We start from the raw sequence: 24,339 nt of genomic DNA, 5'->3' as shown, positions 1-24,339 counted from the left end.
CCCCCTGCTCTCTATATACCCCGCTCTGTACCCCCTGCTCTCTATATACCCCGCTCTGTACCCCCTGCTCTCTATTTCCCCCGCTCTCTGTACTCCCTGCTCTCTATATACCCTGTTCTGTACCCCGTGTGATCACTCGGTTCGCTCAGCAGATATAGCTGATCACAATACAGCCGCACAGAGCTGGCCCCACATGAGTTGTAACTCGATGAATCCAGTCATATGGAGATTACGCATTCCGGGGGATGGCAGGCTCTGGATGCCCTCGTGCTGTAGTCCCTATGCTGGGTCAGTGCTGAGCTCTCCCCGGCCCCTCACACCAATGCCTAAGCGTGACACTTGTGTTTTGGGGGGAGATCGCGCTGTCAAAACTCGAAACACTTTACAACCCGTCTGAGTTTCATCCCGAGCCGTCCCCAAATTGTTCCCGGCTCACCCAGCGAACCTCTCTCCTCACCTCCCGCCCACATTCCTGCGGGACGTACCTGAATGACGTCATCAAGGTGATAATGGGGTCACTCCAAACTGACAGCCCGAGCCCCTCCACATGAACTGACACCTTCCTCGTCTGACGTCATTACTCAGGCCCGTCCCCTACACTACCAGGTACCGCCCACCGCATGACTGCTCACCTCTGATTTGCAGAGACGGGGAGGGGCTCGGTAGCTGCGGGTCTCTTCGGATTGGTGTACCCATATGGGCGGGGCTATATGCAGTTCTTTGCTGCAGTGACATGAAAAGTTAACCTGTTAGCTGCAGCCTGGAGATCGGAAGTCATTTACCTGGCCGGTGTCTGTAGGTGCGGTGTAATAAGTGTGTACTTATGTGTGATGCAGGGCTGTGCACCATGGGATTCCCTACGAGAAATCATTACACAATATATGGGATGTCTTGGTAGAAATGGTCATTGGATCATGGTCAAGCGGATCTGTCATGACAAATAATAAGAGGCCCAATACTCCAATGTATTGACACATTGGTCCCAGAATTTTCATTTTTAGATCTGGAGCAAAGTGTGGCTCCTAAGTGGTGAAGTGGTACCTGGTAATTTGGTGTTATATTCCCCTTTAGATTTACAATCACAAACTGCAGGTTAGCTGCACCCAGGCCAATAGCAAACTTCAACCTCATGTGTCCAACAGCGGCAACCCACATCACAGGGCCACACATTTCTATGTATTAACCTTACATTTGTGATGGCCGTGCGGTTCTTTAAAGGAAAATTACCCACACTACCAGAAGCAACATGCCACGTATAGGCACCATGCCACAACACCACGTTGTTTCCAATCAATACCATAAAGATAAATCAGAACAGCTTGGAGCGCGGCTGGGCATGAGGTGCAATACTGTGGTTTACTGCGAATCTGAAGGGGGCCTAAGTGTGCCATGGTTATAAAAACACGTGTGACAACATTGGCAGGGCTAAACAGCAGGAATATTGTCATTTAGATGATACAGATTTCTGTGTATAATTTTATTCAACATTACCACATTTATAAGGAACAAAATGCTTTTTGAATAAAAACCCTAATTGCACATATAACCCCCCCCCCCCCCTCCCTTCCTTTCCTTTTCATTCTGCACCATTTCCCAGTATTTAGCTGAACAGTGTCCACCCCTAATGGGGACTGCATGTGGATCTGCACAGCTTGATTGTTTGGAGACCCTGTGACAGAAGTGGGCCACATACAGCAACCCCTGACTCTGTACAGAGGCTACCTATTTTTGACCTCTTGGCAGCTACTCCCATCAATGACAGCCAGAACCTTTGAAATTATGGGCTGAAAGGCGACTGCCTTATACAAGTATGCAGATCAGAACAAACGCCTAGGATTTCCAAAATGATCAGCTATAGCTGCCCCTGTATTTCATATGGTAGGTTCACCCTAATGTTGACTTTTTGCCTATGTGTAGTGGTAATACAGGTTTTATAGAAATGTAATTGCACTGTGATGCCATTCATTTAGAATGGATCTGAAATGCAAAGCACCTTTGACTGCCTTGTTAAACTGAAACTGTATTTGTTATCGGGTGGTGAGCTTCTGACTTACCTGTTTGCAAGCACCCTGCAGCCACCACTATGTCCCAGGAAGCCACCATCTTCACTGCCAACTCTATGGTGGACTTCTGAGTCCTTTTCTGCCTGTGTTATCTCTGCTGAGTTCAAAAGACAAAAGGCTTTTGTATACAACAGGGACAACTAGGGTCATGGAAGTACACACAGTGTTTGCTACTTCTTTTCTATTACGATATCTCATGGATACTTGTCTGACCTTCCTACTAAATAATATGAGCGATTGATAATACACTTACCCATGTACAGTACCTATTCTTACCAACTGAATGTCAATGTGTATATGTATATCAATTCCTCATGAAGAAGCAGCATTGGCATCGGCTGTGAAACGCATTGAGAGACTAAAATAGTCCCACTATCTAGCCTACAATATTGTAAAGTGTGTCCAGCTTTTGTTTGTTTAGAAGGACCTTACCAAATAGTGGGTATTGTTAGGAATACATTTCATTGTGTGGTGATGTTCTGAATATACATTTTGTACTTCTAACATTTTTAAGCCATATTGTAAATACAGTTACAATGTTACAGGGAATTTTGTTGATGTGGTAGTACTTTTTGGGTGCCTAAAAATATCCCATAATTCTTCTACAGGTACATTTTTTTTAATTTCTCATTTTTCTTTATTATTTATGTAAATAAAATATAGCTTTTCAGTCGGTACCTCATTTCTGATGGAACTTGACGGTTGACAAATAGAGTGAACTTACATTTATGAAATTGTCTCAAAAAATTATTGGCCAACAGTAGGTAAACAAATGGCTTACCAAGAACAATGGACATTTAGATGTCTGCCTTGTCTTTCTCTTGCTGCTGTGCTTTGAACTGCCACAGTTTCATTTCTCACCTACTCAACATTTGGATATGGCAAACATACAGTGACATGCTTTTTTCTTTTTTTTCTCTATAGAAATGCTAGGAAAAAGTGAAGCATGCTTCACAGAACAGTTCAGCCAGTTTGTTATGCGATAAATGCTTTTGATCTATCAAAAGCCTTTCTCAATGACCCCCTAAGGTAGCCCAACACAACCCACTTGCGGCTGGTGTTACTGAAATCCACATGTAAATTGGCTCTTGTAAGACCAAGCTGCAAAAATATTGCTTTTTATCTTTTAGACACCTTGAAAACTATGACTGTGATTGTGCCATACATTAACCAATTTCTAATTGTGAAAGTTATTTTTTATTATACATTCTGATCCAGCTTTGTAGATTCTTGTTCAGACAGTTGCTGTTACTGAGTGACAACAATTGTAATCACTTCTAAGCTATGCTCCTGCATTGTCATTCTGCTTCACAGGCTCCCAATAAAACATTTGGTCCAATGTTTTTACTTTGGGAAGCCTGCAATGAGAAATTGACTGAATGTATACATGCATGCAAAATTTTATTGCACCAACCCTGGTGGTATATTCATTGGAGCTTTTGGAGTGTTTACTATCTGGCAGTCCTACTAATCCAGAGATGAATAAGACTCTAGAGTTCTTCCTGAGGTTGGTAGGGGGTCATTTAACAATTTTTAATCCTCAGACAAGGTACCCACTAATGAATATGATCATTTTAGCTATGTGTAAGGGGGTATTCTTTACAATAATCACTATCGCAACAATCTACTCATCACCAATGTAAGAAACCTTTTTCCTACTAGTGAAACAGGGTCCTTGAGTGTTTTGGGGCTCTACTTCCACTGACCACCAGTGTTATATGACCTCACACCTACTGACTGCCAGTATAAGAGGGCCCTATTACAACTAGCCAATGTAACTGACCCTCATCTCACCAGCCACCAGTGTAACAGGGCCCTTCTACCGGCCACTGTAGTAATGGACCCTTCTCTCACTGACCATTAGTCTAATATGGCTCTTTTTATACTTACAGCTAAAGCATTGTGGCCCTAAAAAAGCATTTGAAAAAGTCATTTTTACATACTGGATATCAAACATATACTCTCTTTAACAGGTACTGTTATGCCAAAAAACTTGTCATAAAGGAATAAATACAATATAATACAGGAGCAACTTTTCAAAGACCTTTTAGAATGGATTTTATTACCACTTGTCACAACAAGAAGTAGCTGCGTTGTTAAGCATGCAGTGGGGACACAATACAAAGGACCAATTTACAAGTCTCCTGAATCCAGCATGAGCATTAGTTGGTCAATGCGTCTCCCATTAATTTATTACCTTTTAAAGTAAGATCTGAAAGGGTATATACTTTTAAAAGCGGTATACAATATAACATAACTTGTTTTTACCCCACCCTTCTCCTCCTGGAAAGAGTTATCAGTGTGTACAGGCATCTTACAAAAAGCTGACTCACAGTGCTGGATACTTACTAAAGCTTAACCCTTTCATTTTCTTTCCTGGCCTGGCTCTAAAGCCAAGCCAGCTAAACACTGCACTATGCATCAGACTCATGCTGCTCTCAGATAACTAAGTGTTCTATCTGTTCTGCATAGTTAGAAGGTGCTTTCGTAGTTTTCACTCATGTAAACCAACCAATGAGGTATTATTAAATGTTTTCTGCTATGACCTAGATAAAAGCTAATCTGCAGGTTTGGACTGCAAATGAGTGCCACAATAGATTTTTAGGATTCCCAGTATGCTTCTTATTGTTCACCACATCATGTTGTAATTCAGGCAAACTGAACATTTGCTGTCCAAAAATGTCATATTAACAGTTAAGGACTCCAGGGCAAAAAGACTGATTTCCATTGGTTTAGATTATCTGCCAACATAAATAGAGCCATTTATGCTTGTGTAATGACTGCAACAAATTCTTTTGATGAAAATGTCTATCAAAAAGGTAAGTTGAAACCAAAAATTGATTAAATACTGCGATAATAATCTAATTTATTCACAGTAACATATCCACAAAACCATGGGTTTAAAATGAAAAAAAAATATTTTGATGAACTGGCCTTTTTAAACCAATATTCTGAACAAAACTGAAACATAGTGAGGGGAGTTAAAAATCTTGTAAAAGAACAAAACCATTTTGCAACTGCAGGCATTTTGGAGAAGTGGTAATAAAAACCACCAGATTTTCCACAGTACAAATATATATATATGTAGTAGAATGAAACATGATGCCAAATTTATAGGGGCACCATCAATTTATTTAGCACCATCTACCTCAGTTTTGTAGAAAAGGGATTAAAGGGCATGGGTAAGGCTGTTAGTAAATGTTGTGCTGTAGATGTCCAACTTTTTTGGGAACCAGGGTCATTGTGTCCCGGAAGGAAAGGGTGGGCGAGGCACTCATCCCTTTTCAAGGCCAGAAATTGAGGATGGCTCTGGAACACCTGGCCAATAATAATTAAGGAAAGGTTGCATAGGGTGGACAGACTGTATGCTGGGAGAGCACAGGAGGTCTCCCAATGTTTAGGTGGGACCAATACCTGAAGACCTATATCTGTAGGTATTGTTTAGAATAAAGATTTACTATTTTTCTGGGCAAATATGTTGAAAAAGTAATTGATATCAGTGCCTAACTAACATTTATACCTGCAAGTGTTTATGATAATGATAATCATGTAATTGGATGATGACAATTGCAAAAAGTACTAAAGTTCCAATTTTATTATCCTCCAGTCAGAGTTTTGATCCGGCAATAATGCAGCAGACTTGGATAATGAGGTCTTTCCTTTGCCATCTCCTCCATATAAGCATGGTTATAGTGTTAGACAGCACACTCATATTGCAATCTCTTCATCCAAAGTACTGGAGTGCTGCTGTACTGAAGATTACAAGAAGCTAATTAAAAGACAGATAAGAAATAACACCTAAAACTATGTTTAAATACTGGATTTCTGTATTCACCTTAAAAACCTCTTCCTGAAGTTCATTAGGGGACAAAATACTGTTTGTTCTGTGTGGTATACCACGTATAAGAGGATAAACAATGGTAAACAAAAAAAAAAATACTGTGGGTCATCCCAGGATAAACCTTCTCACTACCAGTATGCTTCAGTTTTGCATGATCAAAAACGGAAGAGTGAGGCCTCAAACGTTTTTCCTGTTTTTTTGTGGCATCTTCAAGACTCAAGTGAGGGCAACATAGCAACAAAAAAAAGGGGCCATTAAAAAAACACCCTCCATCTCTGTCTTATGAACCAGATGGGGGGAAGCTTAACAGGAGAAACCCCTTACTTGGAGACAAACCTGTTGTTGAACCTGGATGCCAGGGAAACCTTTCACCTACCACACAGGTTATGGAGCACCTCTGGGTGGGACCACTCCACTGGGTCCAGGCATTCTTGGCTGTGGAAATCTTCCAGGGATGTAGACAGCAGAAAGGACTGGAACATGAAGTTCTAGCACACTAAGCCCATTGTTCCTTTCTGCTGACTGATAAATGCGGGTACCACAGCATTGTCTGAAATTTCATTTTAAAAAAACTTACAGAAGAAATATCTAATAATGTAGGGAGAGCCAGTTTGCCCAAATATCAAAGATGATCCATTGAAAAGAAATAGGATACCTCTGCCCACCAGTTACCCTGTCCCAGCAAGGTCTCTTCCCCAACCTCTAAGGCTGACATTCATTGTAAGGATCTTTCAAAAAAAAAAAAAAAAGACTTTCTCATTTCCAAGTCAATGGTTTAATTTGATGCTGGATCAATAGTATTGCCTCACAGAGATTACTACTATCCCAGGACTCTGCAAAGCAGAGAGTTTGAGTTATTGACTGGGAACTCAAACCTGGGATTGGAGAAACTCTTGTTCTGTCTAGACGGTCAAGTTGACACTGCGTGGACTGTTTTCTCTACAGAAGGTAGTCAAGGTGTCCCACAATGGAAATGTCACAATAGCACAACAGTGCCAGCACTGAGATTAACACCTTAGTAAAAACTCAAGATACAGATGAGAAGCTAAAAGGAGGAAACTGGTGCTGTAGCAGCCCCATTACAATCTGTAAGAATAATGGTAAACATGGGATATATGGATATGCAGGTACACAACTTTGATCTCTACAGAGACCAAGGAGGTATTGACAGATTTGTAGTTTATGACCCAGGATGTTTACCCGTGTACTTCAGCTCCTCAACTAGTTTTTAACCTGTTAATATATCTCATTTCAAACTTGCAAACACTGCTAACATGGCTGTACAGGCTCCTCCTACCTACAAATCCCAGCATGCTGAGACATGCACCTATTTATTGTGTGTGTTTACTATGTGTTAGTGTATATGTGTTAAATGTGTATGTTTAGTTATTTAGTGTGTCTTCTGTGCAAGTTTGTTTACTGTATGTCGATTATTATTATTATACTGTCTTTATAAACCGCCAACATATTATGCAGCAAGTTACACATGTCTCTGGAGAAAACCTCTCTGACAAAGCAGAGGAATGATGGACAGAGGATACCTGATGCAGCCAAGGAGGATTGCGATGACAGAACAGACTCTAGAAGCAGAGGGTCATGCACAGAGAGACAGGACCACTAGGGGGCGTATGGAGGTACTGCAAGCTCTGAGGGGGGCCAAGGTGCAGAGTCTAAGCAGACATATCAAAGCAAGAGCTGCTTTCTTCTTCCTTGAGAACACTTTGAAGGGCATATTGCACAGAGGGACAAAGGAACAGTGTGGTGAATGTCATTCGTTTGACCCGATCGTTCGTACACACTATTCACTTCCTCTGGTGCACGTCACTTCCTGTATCGTTCAAACGATCGCATCTATCGTGTGTACAATATCGTTGAACGATCGTGTCGTTATCTGTATGTACAGGATCGGTGCTATAAGATCGTTCCTAGATATCGTGCAGGATCTTTCGTCCTTCGTTTACCAGCGATAATTATTGGAAGTGTGTACGTAGCTTTAGCCGTAACCAGGTTTTCTTCAGAGCCTCTGATGATGAGGATGTTGCGTCCATGGTTATGGCCAGGTTGCGGTCCTTGGGCACACCAAGGTGGGCAAGCAGCGTACCAAATGACCAGGCAGGAGGATAGTCAAGGAAAGCTGTGGGCCACTGCGGGCACAGGGAACACTGGAGACACTGAAAACAGCAGGAGAAGCAAGGATGTCCACAGGCAGATGGGAACACAGGAACAGTGCAGGGAAGTTGGCTGGGAACCAACAGGCTAGACAACGAGGGGTTACCACAGGAGCTGGACACAGAAAACACTGGATTAAGCAGCAGGTGTACAGGAACTAGCTCACATAACAGGGGAGCTCGGGACTTGTAAGACTTGTTGCACAAACACAGAATGGAGTCTGTGAGCTAGCTAAATTGCCAGGGCTGGTTAAGAGGCTAGTTTCTGATTGGCCAGCGACATGGACGGAGTCGATAAAGCTTGGAAACAGCGGCACACCCGGGATCAGAATTGCTCACATGGGCAGGAGAGAGATGCCTGTGTTTTAGTAAGGGACAGGTAAGTGTGACACAGAGGACATGGTCCCATCCGAAGGTGCACTGCAGGGTTAGGTGTAAAAATGCCAATAATAGCTTTCTAGAATAGCACACTCACAGATGCAAATCTTTTTAAACCTGCCGCAAGCATTGGCCAGACACTTTGAATATAGTGTAACCTATAAGTATAATACACAGAAATTGGATGAAGCGTGATATCTCATTGAAATGAAATATAAACCACTACATAGTGATTGAACTTGGTGTACTTTTTTTCAACCTAACTATGTAAAGCTGTCTGAGTAATTATTATGTGTCCAGTGGTCCTGGAAAACTTTGCATACTCTCCAGTTGCCTGGCTTAGAAATTATACTGTGGTTGGGGACCTTACCAAGATAACTCCAGAGACTACACCCTAGGTGAAAGCCTATTCCCATCCTGATGGTGGCTCTCACCATCCTCTGCTATACATCCTGAACCCTGATGCAGGATCCTTACATGGATATCAAATTATAACAGTATTGTCATATAACATTTATTTATAAACAGCGTTTCTATGTACTTCTGAAAACAAGAAACTGAGAAATAAATGACAAAACTAAAAACAAACAAATAGAATTTGGTAGAAATACTATTATTCCTTTTTATATTACTATTAACATTTCTAGTTTTTTCCAGAAGCTGCAAATAAAAGCTTTGAATATTGAATTTACTTTATAACCGTACTTGTATAGTATTAGTGTTGTTGTAATGTTTCCTTTTTAGTCATTTTTCACATTTTACAGACTATGGTGTCCACAAATTCTTCAATTAATTAATTTATTCCAAAATGTTTAAACTTTTGATTGACTCTAAGTAACATTAAGTGTTATATATATTTGTATACGGGAGATATGCTAATATGAGGATTTGTCCTGTTTTTACTGTAGATGTAAACGTGGGGTTTCTCTTGATGAAGCAATACATGTGAAATGTGTTGAGGAACACTTTTTTTTCCATTTGTATATTTTGTATTATGATGGTCATGTATGATTTTGTGTTTTATATGTAATTTATTAAAATGGGAGTTTGTGAATGTTTAGAAAAATTATAATAATAAAGTCCCATTTTTATTTTTAAACATTTATAAATAAAAAAATGTTTGTCAATTTCTTGTTCTATATATATCTAAACCCAATCTCATAAACTAATAAAAGCTCACCATAAAATACATATTTTGTTACCATACTAATCAGGTTTACGATGGCTTTGCCCAGAAAGAAGAGAGCCAGAGTTATGAAATAACACATTTATTCAACATATTGCTCCTGAGACTGATGCACTTGGCACAGCATAGTTGCAGCTTTTCTAGACCATTAGAATAAAAGTGCTTTGGTTGGACCGCAAACCAGCTCTGAGTAGCATCTTTGACGTCAAAATGTATCCCCTTCAGGTGTTTCTTCAAATTCAGGAACAGATAATAGTCCGAAGGGTCCAGGTTACGTGAGTAGGGGGGTTGGTCGACCAATTGGAAGCCCAGGATGTGCAATTTGGCAGCCACAACGTTGGACGTCTGCGCAGGTGCATTGTCCTGCAAAAAAAGGATCCCTTTGGTCAACTTTCCACAGTGTTTCATCCTAATTGCCTCCTACAGCTGGTCCAGGAGGTTAGCATAAAACTGTCTAGTGATACTAGAGCCCTGAGGTAGGTAGTCCACCAAAAGAATACTGTCTGTCCCAGAAAACGGACGCCATGACTTTTTTTGGCCGATTTCTGGGTTCAGGACTTCTTCGGCCGCGGGGACCCGCTGTGGCGCCATTCCTTGGACTGTTATTTGGTTTCAAGATAATAGATGTGGAGCCAGTTTTCATCTTCCATCACTAACCTAGCCAAAAAGTCCTGTGCAGCTTCAAAATGGGCCAAAACGGCTTTGGATGCTTCAACTCGTTCCTTCTTCTGATCACTGTTCAAACATTTCGGCACCCACTTCGCTGAAAGCTTGCGCATGTCTATGGTAAGTGGTGATAACAAACACAACACGCTCCCATGAGATGTCAAGTATCTGGGCTATCTTTTTTGCGGATATTCGCCGGTCCTCAATAATCAGCTCATGGACAGCATCACAGGTTGCCGGGTAAGTTGAGGTTGGGGGGTGCCCACTGCGGGGCTTATCTTCAATGGTGAGATGCCCAGTCTTGAAACCAGATGTACAGGTTTTGACAGTGCCGTAGGAAGGAAACTTCTCCCCCAGTGTTTGTCACATCTCAGTGTGAATGTCCTTTGCTGACTTTCCCTGGAGAAACAAAAACTTCATGACGGCCCGTAGCTCCATCACAGCTTCTCACAAAAAGAAAAATCAGTTTAAAGAAACGCAAAGACCTGATATTTGCACAGTTACATACTAAGATATTGTGCTGTCATATGCCCCCACACTCATTTTTCTATTTCATCTGGAAGGGGGCAAAGCCAGGAACTTCCCAGAACCCCCTCGTATAGCTGTTTTGGTGTTTAACAATATGTTTTATCAAAAACCTTTTTGGATAGATTGAAGAACAACTTCCAAATTGTGGTCAAGTTGCATAGCCGTTATTTGCTTTGTATGGATTGATAATGATGAAGTGGTATGGTAAAAATTGAATATCCTAAACCTGTAAAAGTAAACCTGTAGCATACTAACAGTACTTCCAAACAGTAAATTTATCTGGAGGTATATACCCCACAAGTTCCCTATACCTGAACACGTCAGAAAAACCTTGAATTTGTTGCTGCACATGCTTTTATTCTCTCCTCTATCTCTAAGATGATTTATGGAGTTGGAAGGTGAAAAAAATAAAGGGGTTAAGAAGAGTTTACCTAATAAATTATAACTACATTACTTTATTACTAGTTTATTAATTCAAACGTGCAGGAAAAATGAACAGGAGTTTTTATTAGTTTTTAGGTTATTTATTCTCAACCATATTTTTGAAGGCAGATAATTTTTGAGTTTTTTCAAGACTGATTTCTATGTGAATGATGCATACAAATACTATGAATACCCAGGGATCTATTTATAAATGATTCCCCTGTAAAGTTGTCTGAAATTCGATGACAGGTGGTCGAATTTCTCTTAACTTCTCATTTCAGTTCCTATTAAAACAATGACTTATTCTGCCATCTAGTGGTCAATATCAAAGATGCACAGCTGTCACAATTGGAAATGTTATCTGTATAAACGAAAATTGTTAATAAATCTAGAGCAAATAGACAGCCTCTAGTGTTATTTTTTTTTAGAATATTCTTGTATATAATCAAGATTATATATATCAAATCTTGATTGTAATCCATCTCTAAAGATAGATAGCCCATTGTAGACCACCCTGATACACAAGCTTCTCAAAAACTACATTGCAACTTCTTTGCAACAAAACACCTATATAAAAGGGATTTCAACGGCTCCATTCATTTTAATGATAACTACCGGTAGTAGGAAGTACAGTAATGGCCAACATTAGTGAACCACAGAATTATCTCTGTCAAAAATCCCTGCCTGAACTTATCCTGTTTTGCTTCAGCCTGTGGACCATATCCATAGCTCTGTGTAGAGGAATGGATTAGTCAAGAGTAGTGTCCATGTGTTATATTGTGTGAAGCACAGTAAGATGCACTACATATATGTTTTGCTGCATTATCAAATCCATTAATCTAAAAAATGTTTCAATATAAAAAGCCAGAGAGACCTCTACGTTTGCTTCACTTTTCTTGCAGTAGATGCAATATAATATTGAGAAATTTGTAAATGAGGTCCTGTGACTGCTGGCTCTGGAGTAGTGATTGTGGAAACTCAGCCAGAGCTGGTGACGCCATGACCCCACTTTTTTTTGTCTTTCTTTTCTAAAGTGCAAGTGGTGTATTTGAGGTGTGGACTACATCAATGTGTTACAAAATAAAAAAAAGCATTTTGAAGCTGACTTCAACAAGTTGTTTTTTATTGATTTTGATCATGGCCTTTGGCTGTGACGTAGTAAAGAATAAAATATATACTGGAGTCTTAGTAAGCTGGTCTTGGTTAGCACATGAAGAAACCACAATGAATGTAAAATACTGTAGTGCTGATGTGTCTATTCTTAGTTTTTGTATACAAACTTTGGTAATTAGTGTTTTTTATATTTGTGCCCCCTTTAATGATTCTCATTTTATTTTATTTTATTTAAATATATATGATAGGTAATGAAAAAAATAAGACTTAGTCAACACTTTTTTTTGCTTTTGAATTATGTGCTTTGCCATTGTGTACTGTTTTTTTCCTTGAAGTAGTATCTTTTTACTGTAATAAGCTCCAATTTTTTTTTTTTGTGTAAAAAAAAAAAAAAAACACTTACCTTCTATCCCGCAGGGCAGTCCAATCCATCACTGCACATGCGTGAGATCTGCAAATTGTTTTCCCCACGAAAAGGCTCCTTCTGCGCATGCCTAAGATGCTCGGGTATGTGCGGAAGGGGCACCAAAGAGCCTCCCAGGATGCCTGACGTAGGTTACCCGGAAGGCTTTGCACTCCCATTCATTCTCGACCTCATTCTCGAATTGAGAATCTCAATCTCGATTCTCATTTTTCCAAAAAAAAGGGTGTTGCACATAAATTATCTGTTTTTTTTTACCTTACATAAAAGAGTTGTCTACCCTTTTATGTAAAGTGAAAATTCGGAGTTTAGGTACGCTTTAATGCTAGTAGTGGTAAAATGCTTCCACCTTGTGGGTTAATGAAAGAACTTTACAGACACTGGGCCTAATTTATGAAATCTCTCCAAGCATGGAGAGGATACACTTTCATCAGTGAAGCTGGGTGATCCAGCAAACCTGAATTGAAAACATAAGGTGTTTGCATATGTAATCACATAAAAGTATTGAATATTCTGTACTGGTCCACATAAGGCAGGAAATGTATAACCGAAGCTGTAGTAGAATATTTACAAGAATATTTTTATAAAGTTCTAACATGTGTATGCTGGTGTCATAAGGTGAATTGCAGGTGTAATGGGGTTCATTAAAAAATAAATCATGACTTCATTAACTTTAGAGTAGAAAAGTTACTCGGCTCACACCTAGTTATGAGGCTGTGATTCTTTCCTCAAGTTTTCTTCATATTTTATGGATGTACTGTACTGGTAAAGGATGCTTACATAAATCCAAAGTATTTTACGGGTTTTATCATTGTATCTCTGTTGTAATAGGTGGACAGACTAGACATTTTAGAGGTATTGCCTTATTTTCCTAGTGAAAATACATATATGTAGCAATATTACACTTGTTTTACCAATGTTATAGTTAAGGTTACCATAATATGCCAGTTTTTAACAAATATTTCCTAGGTGAATTTTACTTTTTTTACATGCATGCATGCATCATTGTGAACTCATTGTGAACAAAATAATTTTGTGAAATGATTCCCTAATCTCTTACCCTATAAAACTGAGTAGTTTGATAATATTCACATAGCTGAACAGGTCCCATTAAGTACACCACTCTTTTTCATTATTGCTTATACAACATGTCTCCATTCATCATGGAAATGTCTGATACATGGTCCTCTTCCTTCCAGGATGATGTGCTCTGACTCTGCCAACACAAAGGTTAGACAGAAATCAAACTCAGGACCCTGACAGATAACCAGGGAGGTGCGGGATTGATTAGAAGGTGAGTATATGTGGGTGTGTTTAAGGCATCAAGAAAATATGGAATTATGAAATATATGACAGCTGTCCACCATCCAGATTGGCTGAGCCTTGTGTTATGTGGTCAAATTTGACACTGAAATTGACTTGACTTTCAATTAAACCTGAACATTGGGGTCTATTTTGGCTAAGTGTAGTTGAACCAAACAAACTTGTTTGTAGCCATTTCACTGCTTCTTGATCTGCCATGACACCTTCACCCATGGAATGATCTCAGCCATTGAACAACAGTGTATCACCGGTGGATAGTTACTACTTTACTGGTATTTTTTTAGCTTTACTTGGCCCTGTGACAAGAGCTTATCCAATATATTCTTTTACACCTAGTATGACTAAATATAATATTAATATGACTAGATAGGACTCTTGGATATTCTTTCTTCCAGAACTTTACAGGTATTCCCTGGCTGGAAGTAACATTGTAATTGACTTTACATACTGTAAGCATAAAACACTTTTTTGTATATTTACTTATGTATTTTTTGGAAGAAGTTTTAGAAATGTAAATGTGTCTTTCAAAATTGACTGTAGACTTTTAAACTTAGATATAGATTTTAACCTAGAGGTCTTAGATAATGATGCATCAAATTGCTGGCACTTTCTGTTCTCCAGCAATAACTGGCCCAGAATCTGGTGACCACTGTACCCATACTGTTGCCATTTCTGTTCTTGTATGCCTATGCAGTGTAACAGAAAACAGCCTAAACTATAGGCCTGCCCAGTCGTAAACGGGAACGATTAGTATGGATACCTAGCAATAGAAGATTGAATGGTTGTATAACAATTTATGGATGAGCTAAAAATTCTAATATTAAAATTTCTACTGGTTCAGCTAGTGGAAGATGTGTGAGGAAATGAAAGCAAAACAAAAATAAAGTTGCAACAGTTGCTGCCTTATTAATCAGCAGCTTTTTATAATGCAATTCATAAAGGACAGCAAGAATATAACAACCACAGCAAAATCATTCCCATTATGCAGTAGCAGAATTATGAGAACTCCATTTACCAATCAACTGCCTTTTCAGGTTTCTTTGTTTACTAACTTGAATATTGTTGAATATTTAAAAAAAAAATTCTACTTTTCATGGTGCTGTTTAGAGTCCGTATTGTACTGAATCAGAAACGGCTTAGTCATCTCTAATAAACAGTGCAGCCATACTGTCCACAAGTTAACTTCGTTCACTTGTTCTCCATTTCTTATCAAAGCCAGTGCATATTTAGTAACTCCCTCTAAAAAATAGATTCAACAAATTTCCCCTAGCTTTCTGATTTACTTAAGGTCAAAAAAGTCACTCTTTATACAATACCATCATTTTAATTCATGGTTTATGCCCTTTTTTCTGCCTGATAACAGGAATAATTTTCAGTCTGGAGTAGTGAACTACTATGCTTGCAGTTTTTTTTTTGTTATTATACAGAATGCTTGGGAGATTTGTGGATTATTTGTTACTATTGGCAAAAGAGAGCACTATTATTAAATTGTATTCATATAGGACTGACACATTATGTAGTACTTTTCAAAGTCCATGATTATATCACTAACTGTCCTTAAGAGGAACCCACATTCTAATGTCATGTGTCATTTATACAGTCTAAGGTGTTTTACACCTTATTACAGTTTTAAGGGGAACTAATTAACCTAACTGCATGTTTTTTGGCTATGAAAGAAAACTGGAGTACCCAAAAGAAACCCATATAAACATAAAAAGGCTCTATATAGGAAAAAGGGGATCAGATATTCCCTCCAACATTACCTTTTGGGTATCTCTCAGGTCCACGTGTTTCAAAGACAGTAATTGATTCCCACCAGGGAATGTTTGAGGGAATGGCAGAATCTCCGTTTTGTAGAGCCCAAGAAGAACATACAGAACCATGCAGATAGCATGCTGGACAAGATTTGAACCTGGAGCCTTAATGCTGAACTAACAATGCCACCTACAACTGAAAGACACTTTTCTTTTGACACTTTGGGCTCACAATGAGATCAGTGGTACTTTACAGTGCCCATGCAGATATTTTACTACAAAATACACAGCATGCAGAAAGTAATGGCCACTGTAAATGCTTCTTTACAAAGAGAAAAACAACAGGCTTCTTAGAAAAACCTTTCAAAGTCTGAAGATGCATTAGCAAATATTTAGAAAGTAATAGCATGCTACATGAGGGAGATGCTTGAGGACATACACATGGTATAGGAGTTGTAGTCTGGGCTTCAAGAAGTGGTTAAAGACAGATTGCATGAGACTGCTCTCTACAGCCCCTCCATTTGATATTTCTCGATGCATTTGTTTAATGCAGACCTGGTGTATGTGATTGGATATAAAATTAATGATGTACATACAATTTCATATAATAGATTCTTGCCATTTAAAACAGAAAAAATGTTATTCAGGCATATAATTTTGTAATGCTTCAAACATGTACTGGAAATGTTTTTTGAATCCATGGATGATTTGACATGCATATAGTCATAAATACCATCCCTTTGTCACATTCGGTGATTGTACGGTTTTTATGAAAATTTATTAATAATAGATTTATTACTATTTAGTTTTTTACTACTCCATCACTAAGTACTAATTTGAAGTTATTACTTGTTGTTCATATTATATTAGATCAACCAACAAATAACAACTATGATATTATAATCGATCGATAGATAGATAAATAGATAGAGATATTGTTTCTGGGATACAGGTTTCCTCTAAGGTGAGTTACCAGTGACACCAATGATCTTTTTGGCTATCTGTAAGGATGGCAGCTTTGGATTGCCCATCTTCTTGCTCAGTGACAATATTCATTGGGACAAAACGAGGGGTCATTATCCCCAATAATTATAATCCCTTAAAATAGGGTTTGACTTGACATAGAATTTATGGACAAACACTTAATGGTGCATTTAAAAACCCCAGAAATGGCTGGACTATACTGGTTATACTGTTGCTTTATGGAAGAAAAACAACTTTACCAAAGGTGCACATTTATATACTAATGTTCTTTACATATGTGAATTGGCCTACTAAAACTTAGCACATCCAGAGCAACTGGAGCGCCATATATTTAAATGATGAGGTTCTAAAGATATTTACAATGTTAAGAGGAGTTACTAGTCATGTGACTCTCCTCCAGCATGCTATAGTTGTGAGAAAGGAGGAGGGCTGACAACACAAATTAAAGGACAGTCCGGTACAACACAGACTTATGTTTAATAATTGAGTGTAACAATTGTCTCTGCTCTCCTGGAACACAATGCCCTGCAGTATAATACACAACCATTCTAGTGTCACCATGTTACCAGGACACCGCATGTAAACACTCCGCTCTGCGCTGATTGGCTGCTCAGCGGTCACCTGGATACAGCCTGACAGACGCCGGTGTGGGCAGCTGGAGATGTGGGATCGCGGGAGCCGCTGATACACGGTAAGTGCCGGGGGACCGGCCAAGGAACGGGGTACACGGACCGATCCGGGGCTTATTGTTATCCAATATTACTGTTGTCAGCGTTATTATAACACTATCATACCATACCACTATGATTTCTGATTTTTAGTGGCAATTGCTTACCAGGCAGCTCACAATGTCATCCTATTCAATCATTTATGTTTGTATGATAAAATACTTAGAACAATTTTCCTACCTTTTTAATATAAACAGTAATATAAATGTACTTCTATCTAAATGTTTTTATTGTATTGGATAAAATAGGGAACAAATAGAATCACAATGCTTTGTTGTGCCCCTTCCTTCTCCCCCTGGGAAATGTCACTGGAAACACAAATGTTATCAAGACAGGAAGTACAGAGAAATCTAGAAGTTTGATAGAAGGCAGAACAGTTCTTGTTCTATCCAAAGCTAAATAAAAATGATCCTGAATGATCCAGATCCTGACTGTCATTGTGACAGCCGGGATTTGCTCTGTATCTTTGTTTGCCCGTCTGTAAACGGACACACAACTTTGCACGACTTAGGCTTAGTCTACAGGGACGTTTATATAGGCACTTGAAACATTAACGCGGGAAAACACGGCATAGACGTTGTCCAGTGTTTTAAAAGGCAAGCTTTAAAATGCTAATAAAAGTGCATAAAAACGCATATAAACGCAGTAGGAAAGTTTACATGCATTTTTAGAAATGTCCGTGTAGTCCCAGCCTAACAGTATATACAATATAGTAACATTATTAATATATATTAGCTATACTGTACGTATTCTGGTTCAAAGCAGATCAAGTGACCTGTCATCTGCAAAAGCTGTAAATTAAAGCAACATAGAAACAGAAAAACAGATAACAGAAAAAGTGGTTGGTCAAGTTTGTTACCTTTATTCATTGTTTTGCAACCTTTTAATTAAAAAATTAATAAAATAAACAAACACTGTGTCTTTATTTAACTCCTTTAATCCCTCAGGCTAGGTTCAGCACCATGGCAAGAGCAAATGTGCCAGCAAAACCCTTCAGCTGCCTGCTCGGCTGTCTGGTTTTTATACAACCAGCACTTGTGATTTGACAACAAGCAGCAGTGAGCGCTCCCAAACCACTCACTGCTGCCATCATTCTTTTTACAATGAGGTACACGTATCCTCTCACCTAAGGAAGCAGTTCAGTGGCACAAGGAAGCAGTATTTCTTGTCTTGTTACAACCCTGCAAGTGAAAAAATGAACCCTTTCTGTACCTAATACTAAAAGATAATAAAGCCCAAGAACAAATACGGAATATATTGCAACTTTCCAGTCTATAGATGTAATGGCTACATTAGTTTATTGCCAAGAGAAAGTATTTTTCCCCCTGCCAACCCCTAAAATGTATGTGTATTATTTTGTTACCTTTAAATATCTGTCCAGCCAAAATATTTTATTTCTTCTGCTCTGGAAGCCCATGCTATTTTTTTTCTATCAGTATGTTTGCAGCAGCAGCTAAAACATTGTTTCCCCTTAGGGGGTATACAGGTGCAGGAACTGGAACTGTTAAAAGGAGAAACCAAAAGGGTTGAACCCCTGGTTGAAAAACATAACATTAAAGTAATATATTTAACCTGATAATCAGTAGCAATCTACAGCAGAGATATATGAATACTATCTAATGATGAGAATATCTCTGTAATTTTATTCATTATATACCCTGATGAATGTTACTTTCTATCTCACTGCCACTGTGATTGGCTTACAGTTTTCACTAGAAATCCTAACATAACAAAAATCCAAATGTGGTATCCTTGTACAAGATATTTTCTCAGATTCTTGCATATATACTGTATATATGATATTGCCTTAGATTTTCTTCCAACAAGTATAAAACTGCTGCACACCTTCCCACTTCACTGTCAGTTTTAGGTCATGGCAGAGCTCACGTCTCTACTTACAGAATAGTGTGTATACTTGGATTTCAAGTAGCTCGCAAAGAAGGCTCTTATTTTGCAAAATCGAGTTTCATGTTAAAGGTAATGATGCTGTATATAATTCATAAGTCTTATGTGTGGAAACTGGCACAATGGTAGGAGCAGATGTGATCCAAAGCAAACAGATGCTAGTATATAACTAATGATTTCCAAAATTGCTATGAACAACAAAAGATACCCTTCCTTCCATTTTCTCTAACATAGCATTGTATGTGTTCATTGTGTGTTCCTAACAGTGATTGTCTGCACAAATATGGCCACTCTAAGCCTAAAACCTGGGAGCCGCTTTTCTGTACCAGACTGGCATACCAACAATGCTCTCATTTCCACAAATGCTGAAAGACAGCGTTCAGCTTCTCATCAGATTCGTCAGGAAGCCAGGAGTCTGCGTAATGAGACCAACAACCAGGTATCCATCATCACATGGTTTGTTGTATCCTACAACCTACATTATACACAACCATACACATTGATAGTGTATTATGTACATGTTTAGTTTGTTTAGATCAGGACTAAAAAACACTCTTTTTAACAGTTTATATGAAATATTGCAGATTAGTATATTACATTGTGTTTTGTAGATTAAGCTACAGTTTTCTTTTCACATCACATAATTACACTTCAACTACACTGAAAAAGCCATTTGTTACCAGAGCAGTGATGGATCTGCTATTAGATGGTCACTACAAGGTTTTAATTAGACAAAATAAGCTAAAAAGCAAGCCGCTATACTTTATTTTTTATTAACCGATAGTGCTCTGGGAATAATTTGTTATGTATTTATAGTAAAAAAAAAAAAAAACATGGTATATACAATAAATATTGCAAAAATATATAAAATATTACAAATAAACTCACTTATATAGTGACCACACAGACACTGCTTTGATTAACTGCGTGTTTGTCTTGTTTGTCTAGTGGGGAAATGGGGAAATCTTCATCACGTCCACAGGTGTCCATCTCTTGGTAACTGGTACACCAATGCCACTTCAATTCATTTTTTTTTTCATTTAGTCACAACTATCAGATGTACAATGCAGGAAGGGCTTGGTTACAACTTGCAGCATGCAACCGTGTAGGAAAGCCTAAACTACTGGGAAATCAGAGAATAAGATAGGTGCCATTCCTTTCCCCCAGACATGCAGTATGGTGGAGAGTTAGGCATTACTAATTTAACTAAAAAATACATTTAAACAGACCCCAAACCATGCATTTCCCCATTACAATAGTAGCATCAGTGACAGAAACATTTGTAACCAAACTACCTAGTGTGAACTGCATTTTCAATCTGTCTTATAGGAAATCTAACATTTGTAGGGCAATGCTAATAATCAAAGAGGAGTCACAAAAGTTAATAGAAAATCAAATATAGAAAGAGGAAATTTAAAAAAAACAAAAAAATGATTGTAGGTCTAAATCATTAAAAATGTTTGATATCCATAGGTGACACTTATGTTGACATTTATAGTTTTCAGTAAGGAGCATTGAAATGTGATAAAATGGTGAGCTGTGGGCCCTGTAGGACAGTATATTTTTCAACAAACCTAGATAACACAACTGACTAGTCACTCAGTAAAGTGACATTGGTAAGCATTCTTACACGTTGGCTTTTATGCAGAGGATTTGTTTCAGGTCCTCTGTGTAGAAAGAAAAAAGTATTCATCTCATCCCAAAGTTGTCTATTGCAGCTTTCAATTGCAGTGCCACCTATTAGTGAAATGCCATATAGAATATATACTTTATGTTTATATCATGCTTTTTTACATAAATACACATCATTTTGTTAACCAAAATGACATTCTTATTAGACTAAATGGAATGAACATGATAATAGTACCCGCCTTTCTGATCGTATTGATGAAGTGGAGAAGTGGAAACAAGCACTGGATAAGTGTCTGACTGACGTCGATACAGAAATAGATGCTTTGACTTTGGTAAGTTGTGCACCTAACAACATCTGGAGTGAATTAAAACACACGCATTAAATGAGAAAGAAGTCCACTGTGGTGGAGATGACACCACTTGCTACGTGTTCCATTTGCTATTAACCATATTGTATCTTTTCCTCCTTTTCCATGGGGCTCTAGATGAAAGATGAAGCAGAACGAGCCTTGCAAGCCAAGAATGTCCCTTTAGATACAGCCATAGAGTGCCTGACCCTCCGTGAAAGCCGAAGAACCATTGACTTGGTGAAAGACCTCGTTGAGGAAGAGTTACACAAGGAGGTGGAAGTGATTGAGGGGATTCGTAAAGCATTGCAGCAAAAGATCAGTGAAGCTTTTGAGCAGCTTTGGTAAGAGAAGGCACCAATAATGCCTTGCCAATAGGAAGGTGTAGTCATGGAGTATGTAGGTCTTTGGTGGCACATTAGAGACATCAACTTTGCTCTACATTTCCATGCATATTTCCCTTTTACCCCCCTCTAGCATTCTAATTATCTCCATATTTCCATGCAAAAGTGGTAAATTTATTTTTCATTTAATTATATATAGATTATATAGAGATTTTTTGTATCAGACTCAATACAGCTATTTTGTATTGAATTCAATACAAAACTATTTGAATTTCCCAACACTCCTCCCACCCGCACCGAAGCATGCACCTTCACTGGGAAACCCCAGAGATCGTCTCTGCAATGCGGGGCTGAAGGTTGAAGAGGAAGGACGTGTCCCCAGGACCTGCGGGGACCAGCAGGACGACAGGGGACGCCGACGGAGCAAGGTAAGTGGGTGAGCCTGGGTGATCCAGGAAACCTGGAATGGCTCATGAAAGGAGTCCAAGAGAGAACACATTTGCCAAATAGTACATTTTTGAGAAATCCATTCCAGCATTGCTGTATCACCCAGGCTCACCCATGATAGTCTATCTTCTCCAGTCAAACTTTCACAATTGACAGAGTGCTTATGATAGAGCTCAACTGATCTTTTAGGTCCTCAAATGGCTGATGTCAGCTAGTCATGTGTGCAGCACCACTGGGGCTGAGGATATAATTAGAAGGTAATATAACACTCTCTATGGCTTTAAAGAATAAGGAGGTTAAGTTCAGGTCATTCAGTTTGGGTTTACACAGCAAAATTCACTGTGGTTTTCTTTGCAGATATACAGTAGTAGATTATATCAACATTCATCTATTACTCCATCAGTACATGTGAATATTATTATAAGGTCATTGGTGTGGTGGTAAGGGGCTGAAGGGAAACAGAAAGGCACATCCTCTGTATTATTAGGAGCCAGGTCTAGTTCTCAGTTCTCTGACCTATCATGTGCTTTGTCACAGTCACCGGGTGACTTGTTCAGGATCATATTGGTAGGTTTAATAATATTAAATGCAGCTGTGGAGTGAATGGAACCCTCTAATTGTATATCTTTTTAGCCTTTTGCAGGAATCACGTCAACAACTAACCTGGGATGAGAGAGACAAGTCTGAGACAATAGAAATAGATCAGACTTGCCTATCACTTACCAAGCATTCCCCAAACATCTCACTAAAAGTGGATCCAACTCGTGTTTCTTATGGGTAAGATTGGACTAGAGTGTTTTTTATATATATTCTAAATTAGAAAACATTAGAAACATATAGAAAAAAAGATATACGTATACTGGTATGTCATGCATGAGTTGTGTAAATTTAGTGTTGGAAGAAGTGATGAAAGAATGAAGTTTTACATAATCTGTCCTTTGAAAAAATACAGTCCATCAAACTCAACTCACAAGAAAAAAAAGAAACAAAATAAAAAACCTACATATTAAAGACAGCAACCTATACTAGTTATCCTAGTTATATGCACAGTCGATACAAAAGAAGGTAAAAACCCATAGAAAACATAGTTTTATCCTACCAGGTTCCCAGGGCGATCAGATATCCACTAAATCAACAGTCTATGGTGCCATTTCCTGTAAAACTTAATATCCAGTTATATTTTGTGTATCTAGAACTGCAGCTTTTTTCTGAAAACAATCTATTGAATGTGGGAGGGAGTCTTTTCCACATTTTCACAGTCATTACTGTGAAGAACCTTTTCCATGAAGATTAAACTTCTTTTCCTCTGGAAGCAAACAGTGTTTTTTGCAATACCCTTAAAGTTAACTTTGCACTGAGTTATCTATATGTACCATTTATATTTTTATTTACAGCAATCATTTTTCCTGTTAGACGCCTCTGCAAAACAGAGAATAAATCGAGTTTAGCAAATCTCTTCTTATACCGGTAGCTGAAATCCACCATGTCTCTTATTAGTTTAGTTGCCTGTTTTTCTGGACTTCTGTAAAGAGACCACTGCTTTCACAAAAAAATATTTGTCCTTTTGGACAAATATTTTGTCCACTCTGGCCTTTGCGATACTAGGTTTTAATCTTGGTCAGGACACTATCTGCAGGTCCTGGCTGAAGTGAGTTTGTAGGTTCTCCCCGTGTTTGCATGGGTTTCCTATCACATTCCAAAAACAATCAGCTAGGTTAATTGGCTGTCCCTGAAATTTAACCTTAGACTGTTATAATGAAAAATGACTAAAGTAGTACATATAGTATAGTAATACATATAGTAGTGGATTGTGAGCCCCTTAGAGGGCATGACTATGGACTTTGTAAAGCGCTACATAATATGTTGGCGCTATATAAATACTGTGTAATTTTAATAATAATTCTGCAATGCATTTAGTTGATTTAAACTGAATATTTTGTACAAAGAAGCAGTTTGATGTTTGTTTGTAAAGGGACATTATAAAAAAAAAAATTAACCCACAGAATCATTTACCGTATTTTTCGGACCATAAGACGCACTTTTTTTCCTCCTAAAGTGGGGGGAAAATCAGGGTGCGTCTTATGGTCC

The 24,339-nt window shown here is 38.5% G+C and overlaps 1 protein-coding gene across 2 annotated transcripts in view; it reads left to right on the top strand.

Annotated features, from left to right (window-relative positions):
• The first annotated feature begins 1,662 nt into the window (after positions 1-1,662).
• Positions 1,663-24,339, top strand: part of TEKT2 (tektin 2) — a 30,471-nt gene continuing 7,794 nt past the window's right edge. The window contains exons 1-5 of one of the 2 annotated variants that reach the window (XM_072420165.1): positions 1,663-1,878; positions 19,748-19,920; positions 21,320-21,445; positions 21,599-21,804; positions 22,885-23,028. In XM_072420165.1, coding sequence (XP_072276266.1) covers positions 1,845-1,878; positions 19,748-19,920; positions 21,320-21,445; positions 21,599-21,804; positions 22,885-23,028 — 683 coding nt within the window. In that variant the 5' untranslated portion in view covers positions 1,663-1,844. Of the gene's footprint in view, positions 1,879-17,401; positions 17,540-19,747; positions 19,921-21,319; positions 21,446-21,598; positions 21,805-22,884; positions 23,029-24,339 lie in introns of those variants that run through there. The other variant, XM_072420156.1, reaches the window with a different exon arrangement.

The sequence above is a fragment of the Pyxicephalus adspersus genome, chromosome 1, assembly GCF_032062135.1.
Source record: "Pyxicephalus adspersus chromosome 1, UCB_Pads_2.0, whole genome shotgun sequence".
In the NCBI taxonomy this organism is placed as follows: Eukaryota; Metazoa; Chordata; class Amphibia; order Anura; family Pyxicephalidae; genus Pyxicephalus; species Pyxicephalus adspersus.
The sequence above is the reverse complement of the archived record's forward strand: the minus strand, read 5'-3'. Positions and strand labels throughout refer to the sequence as shown.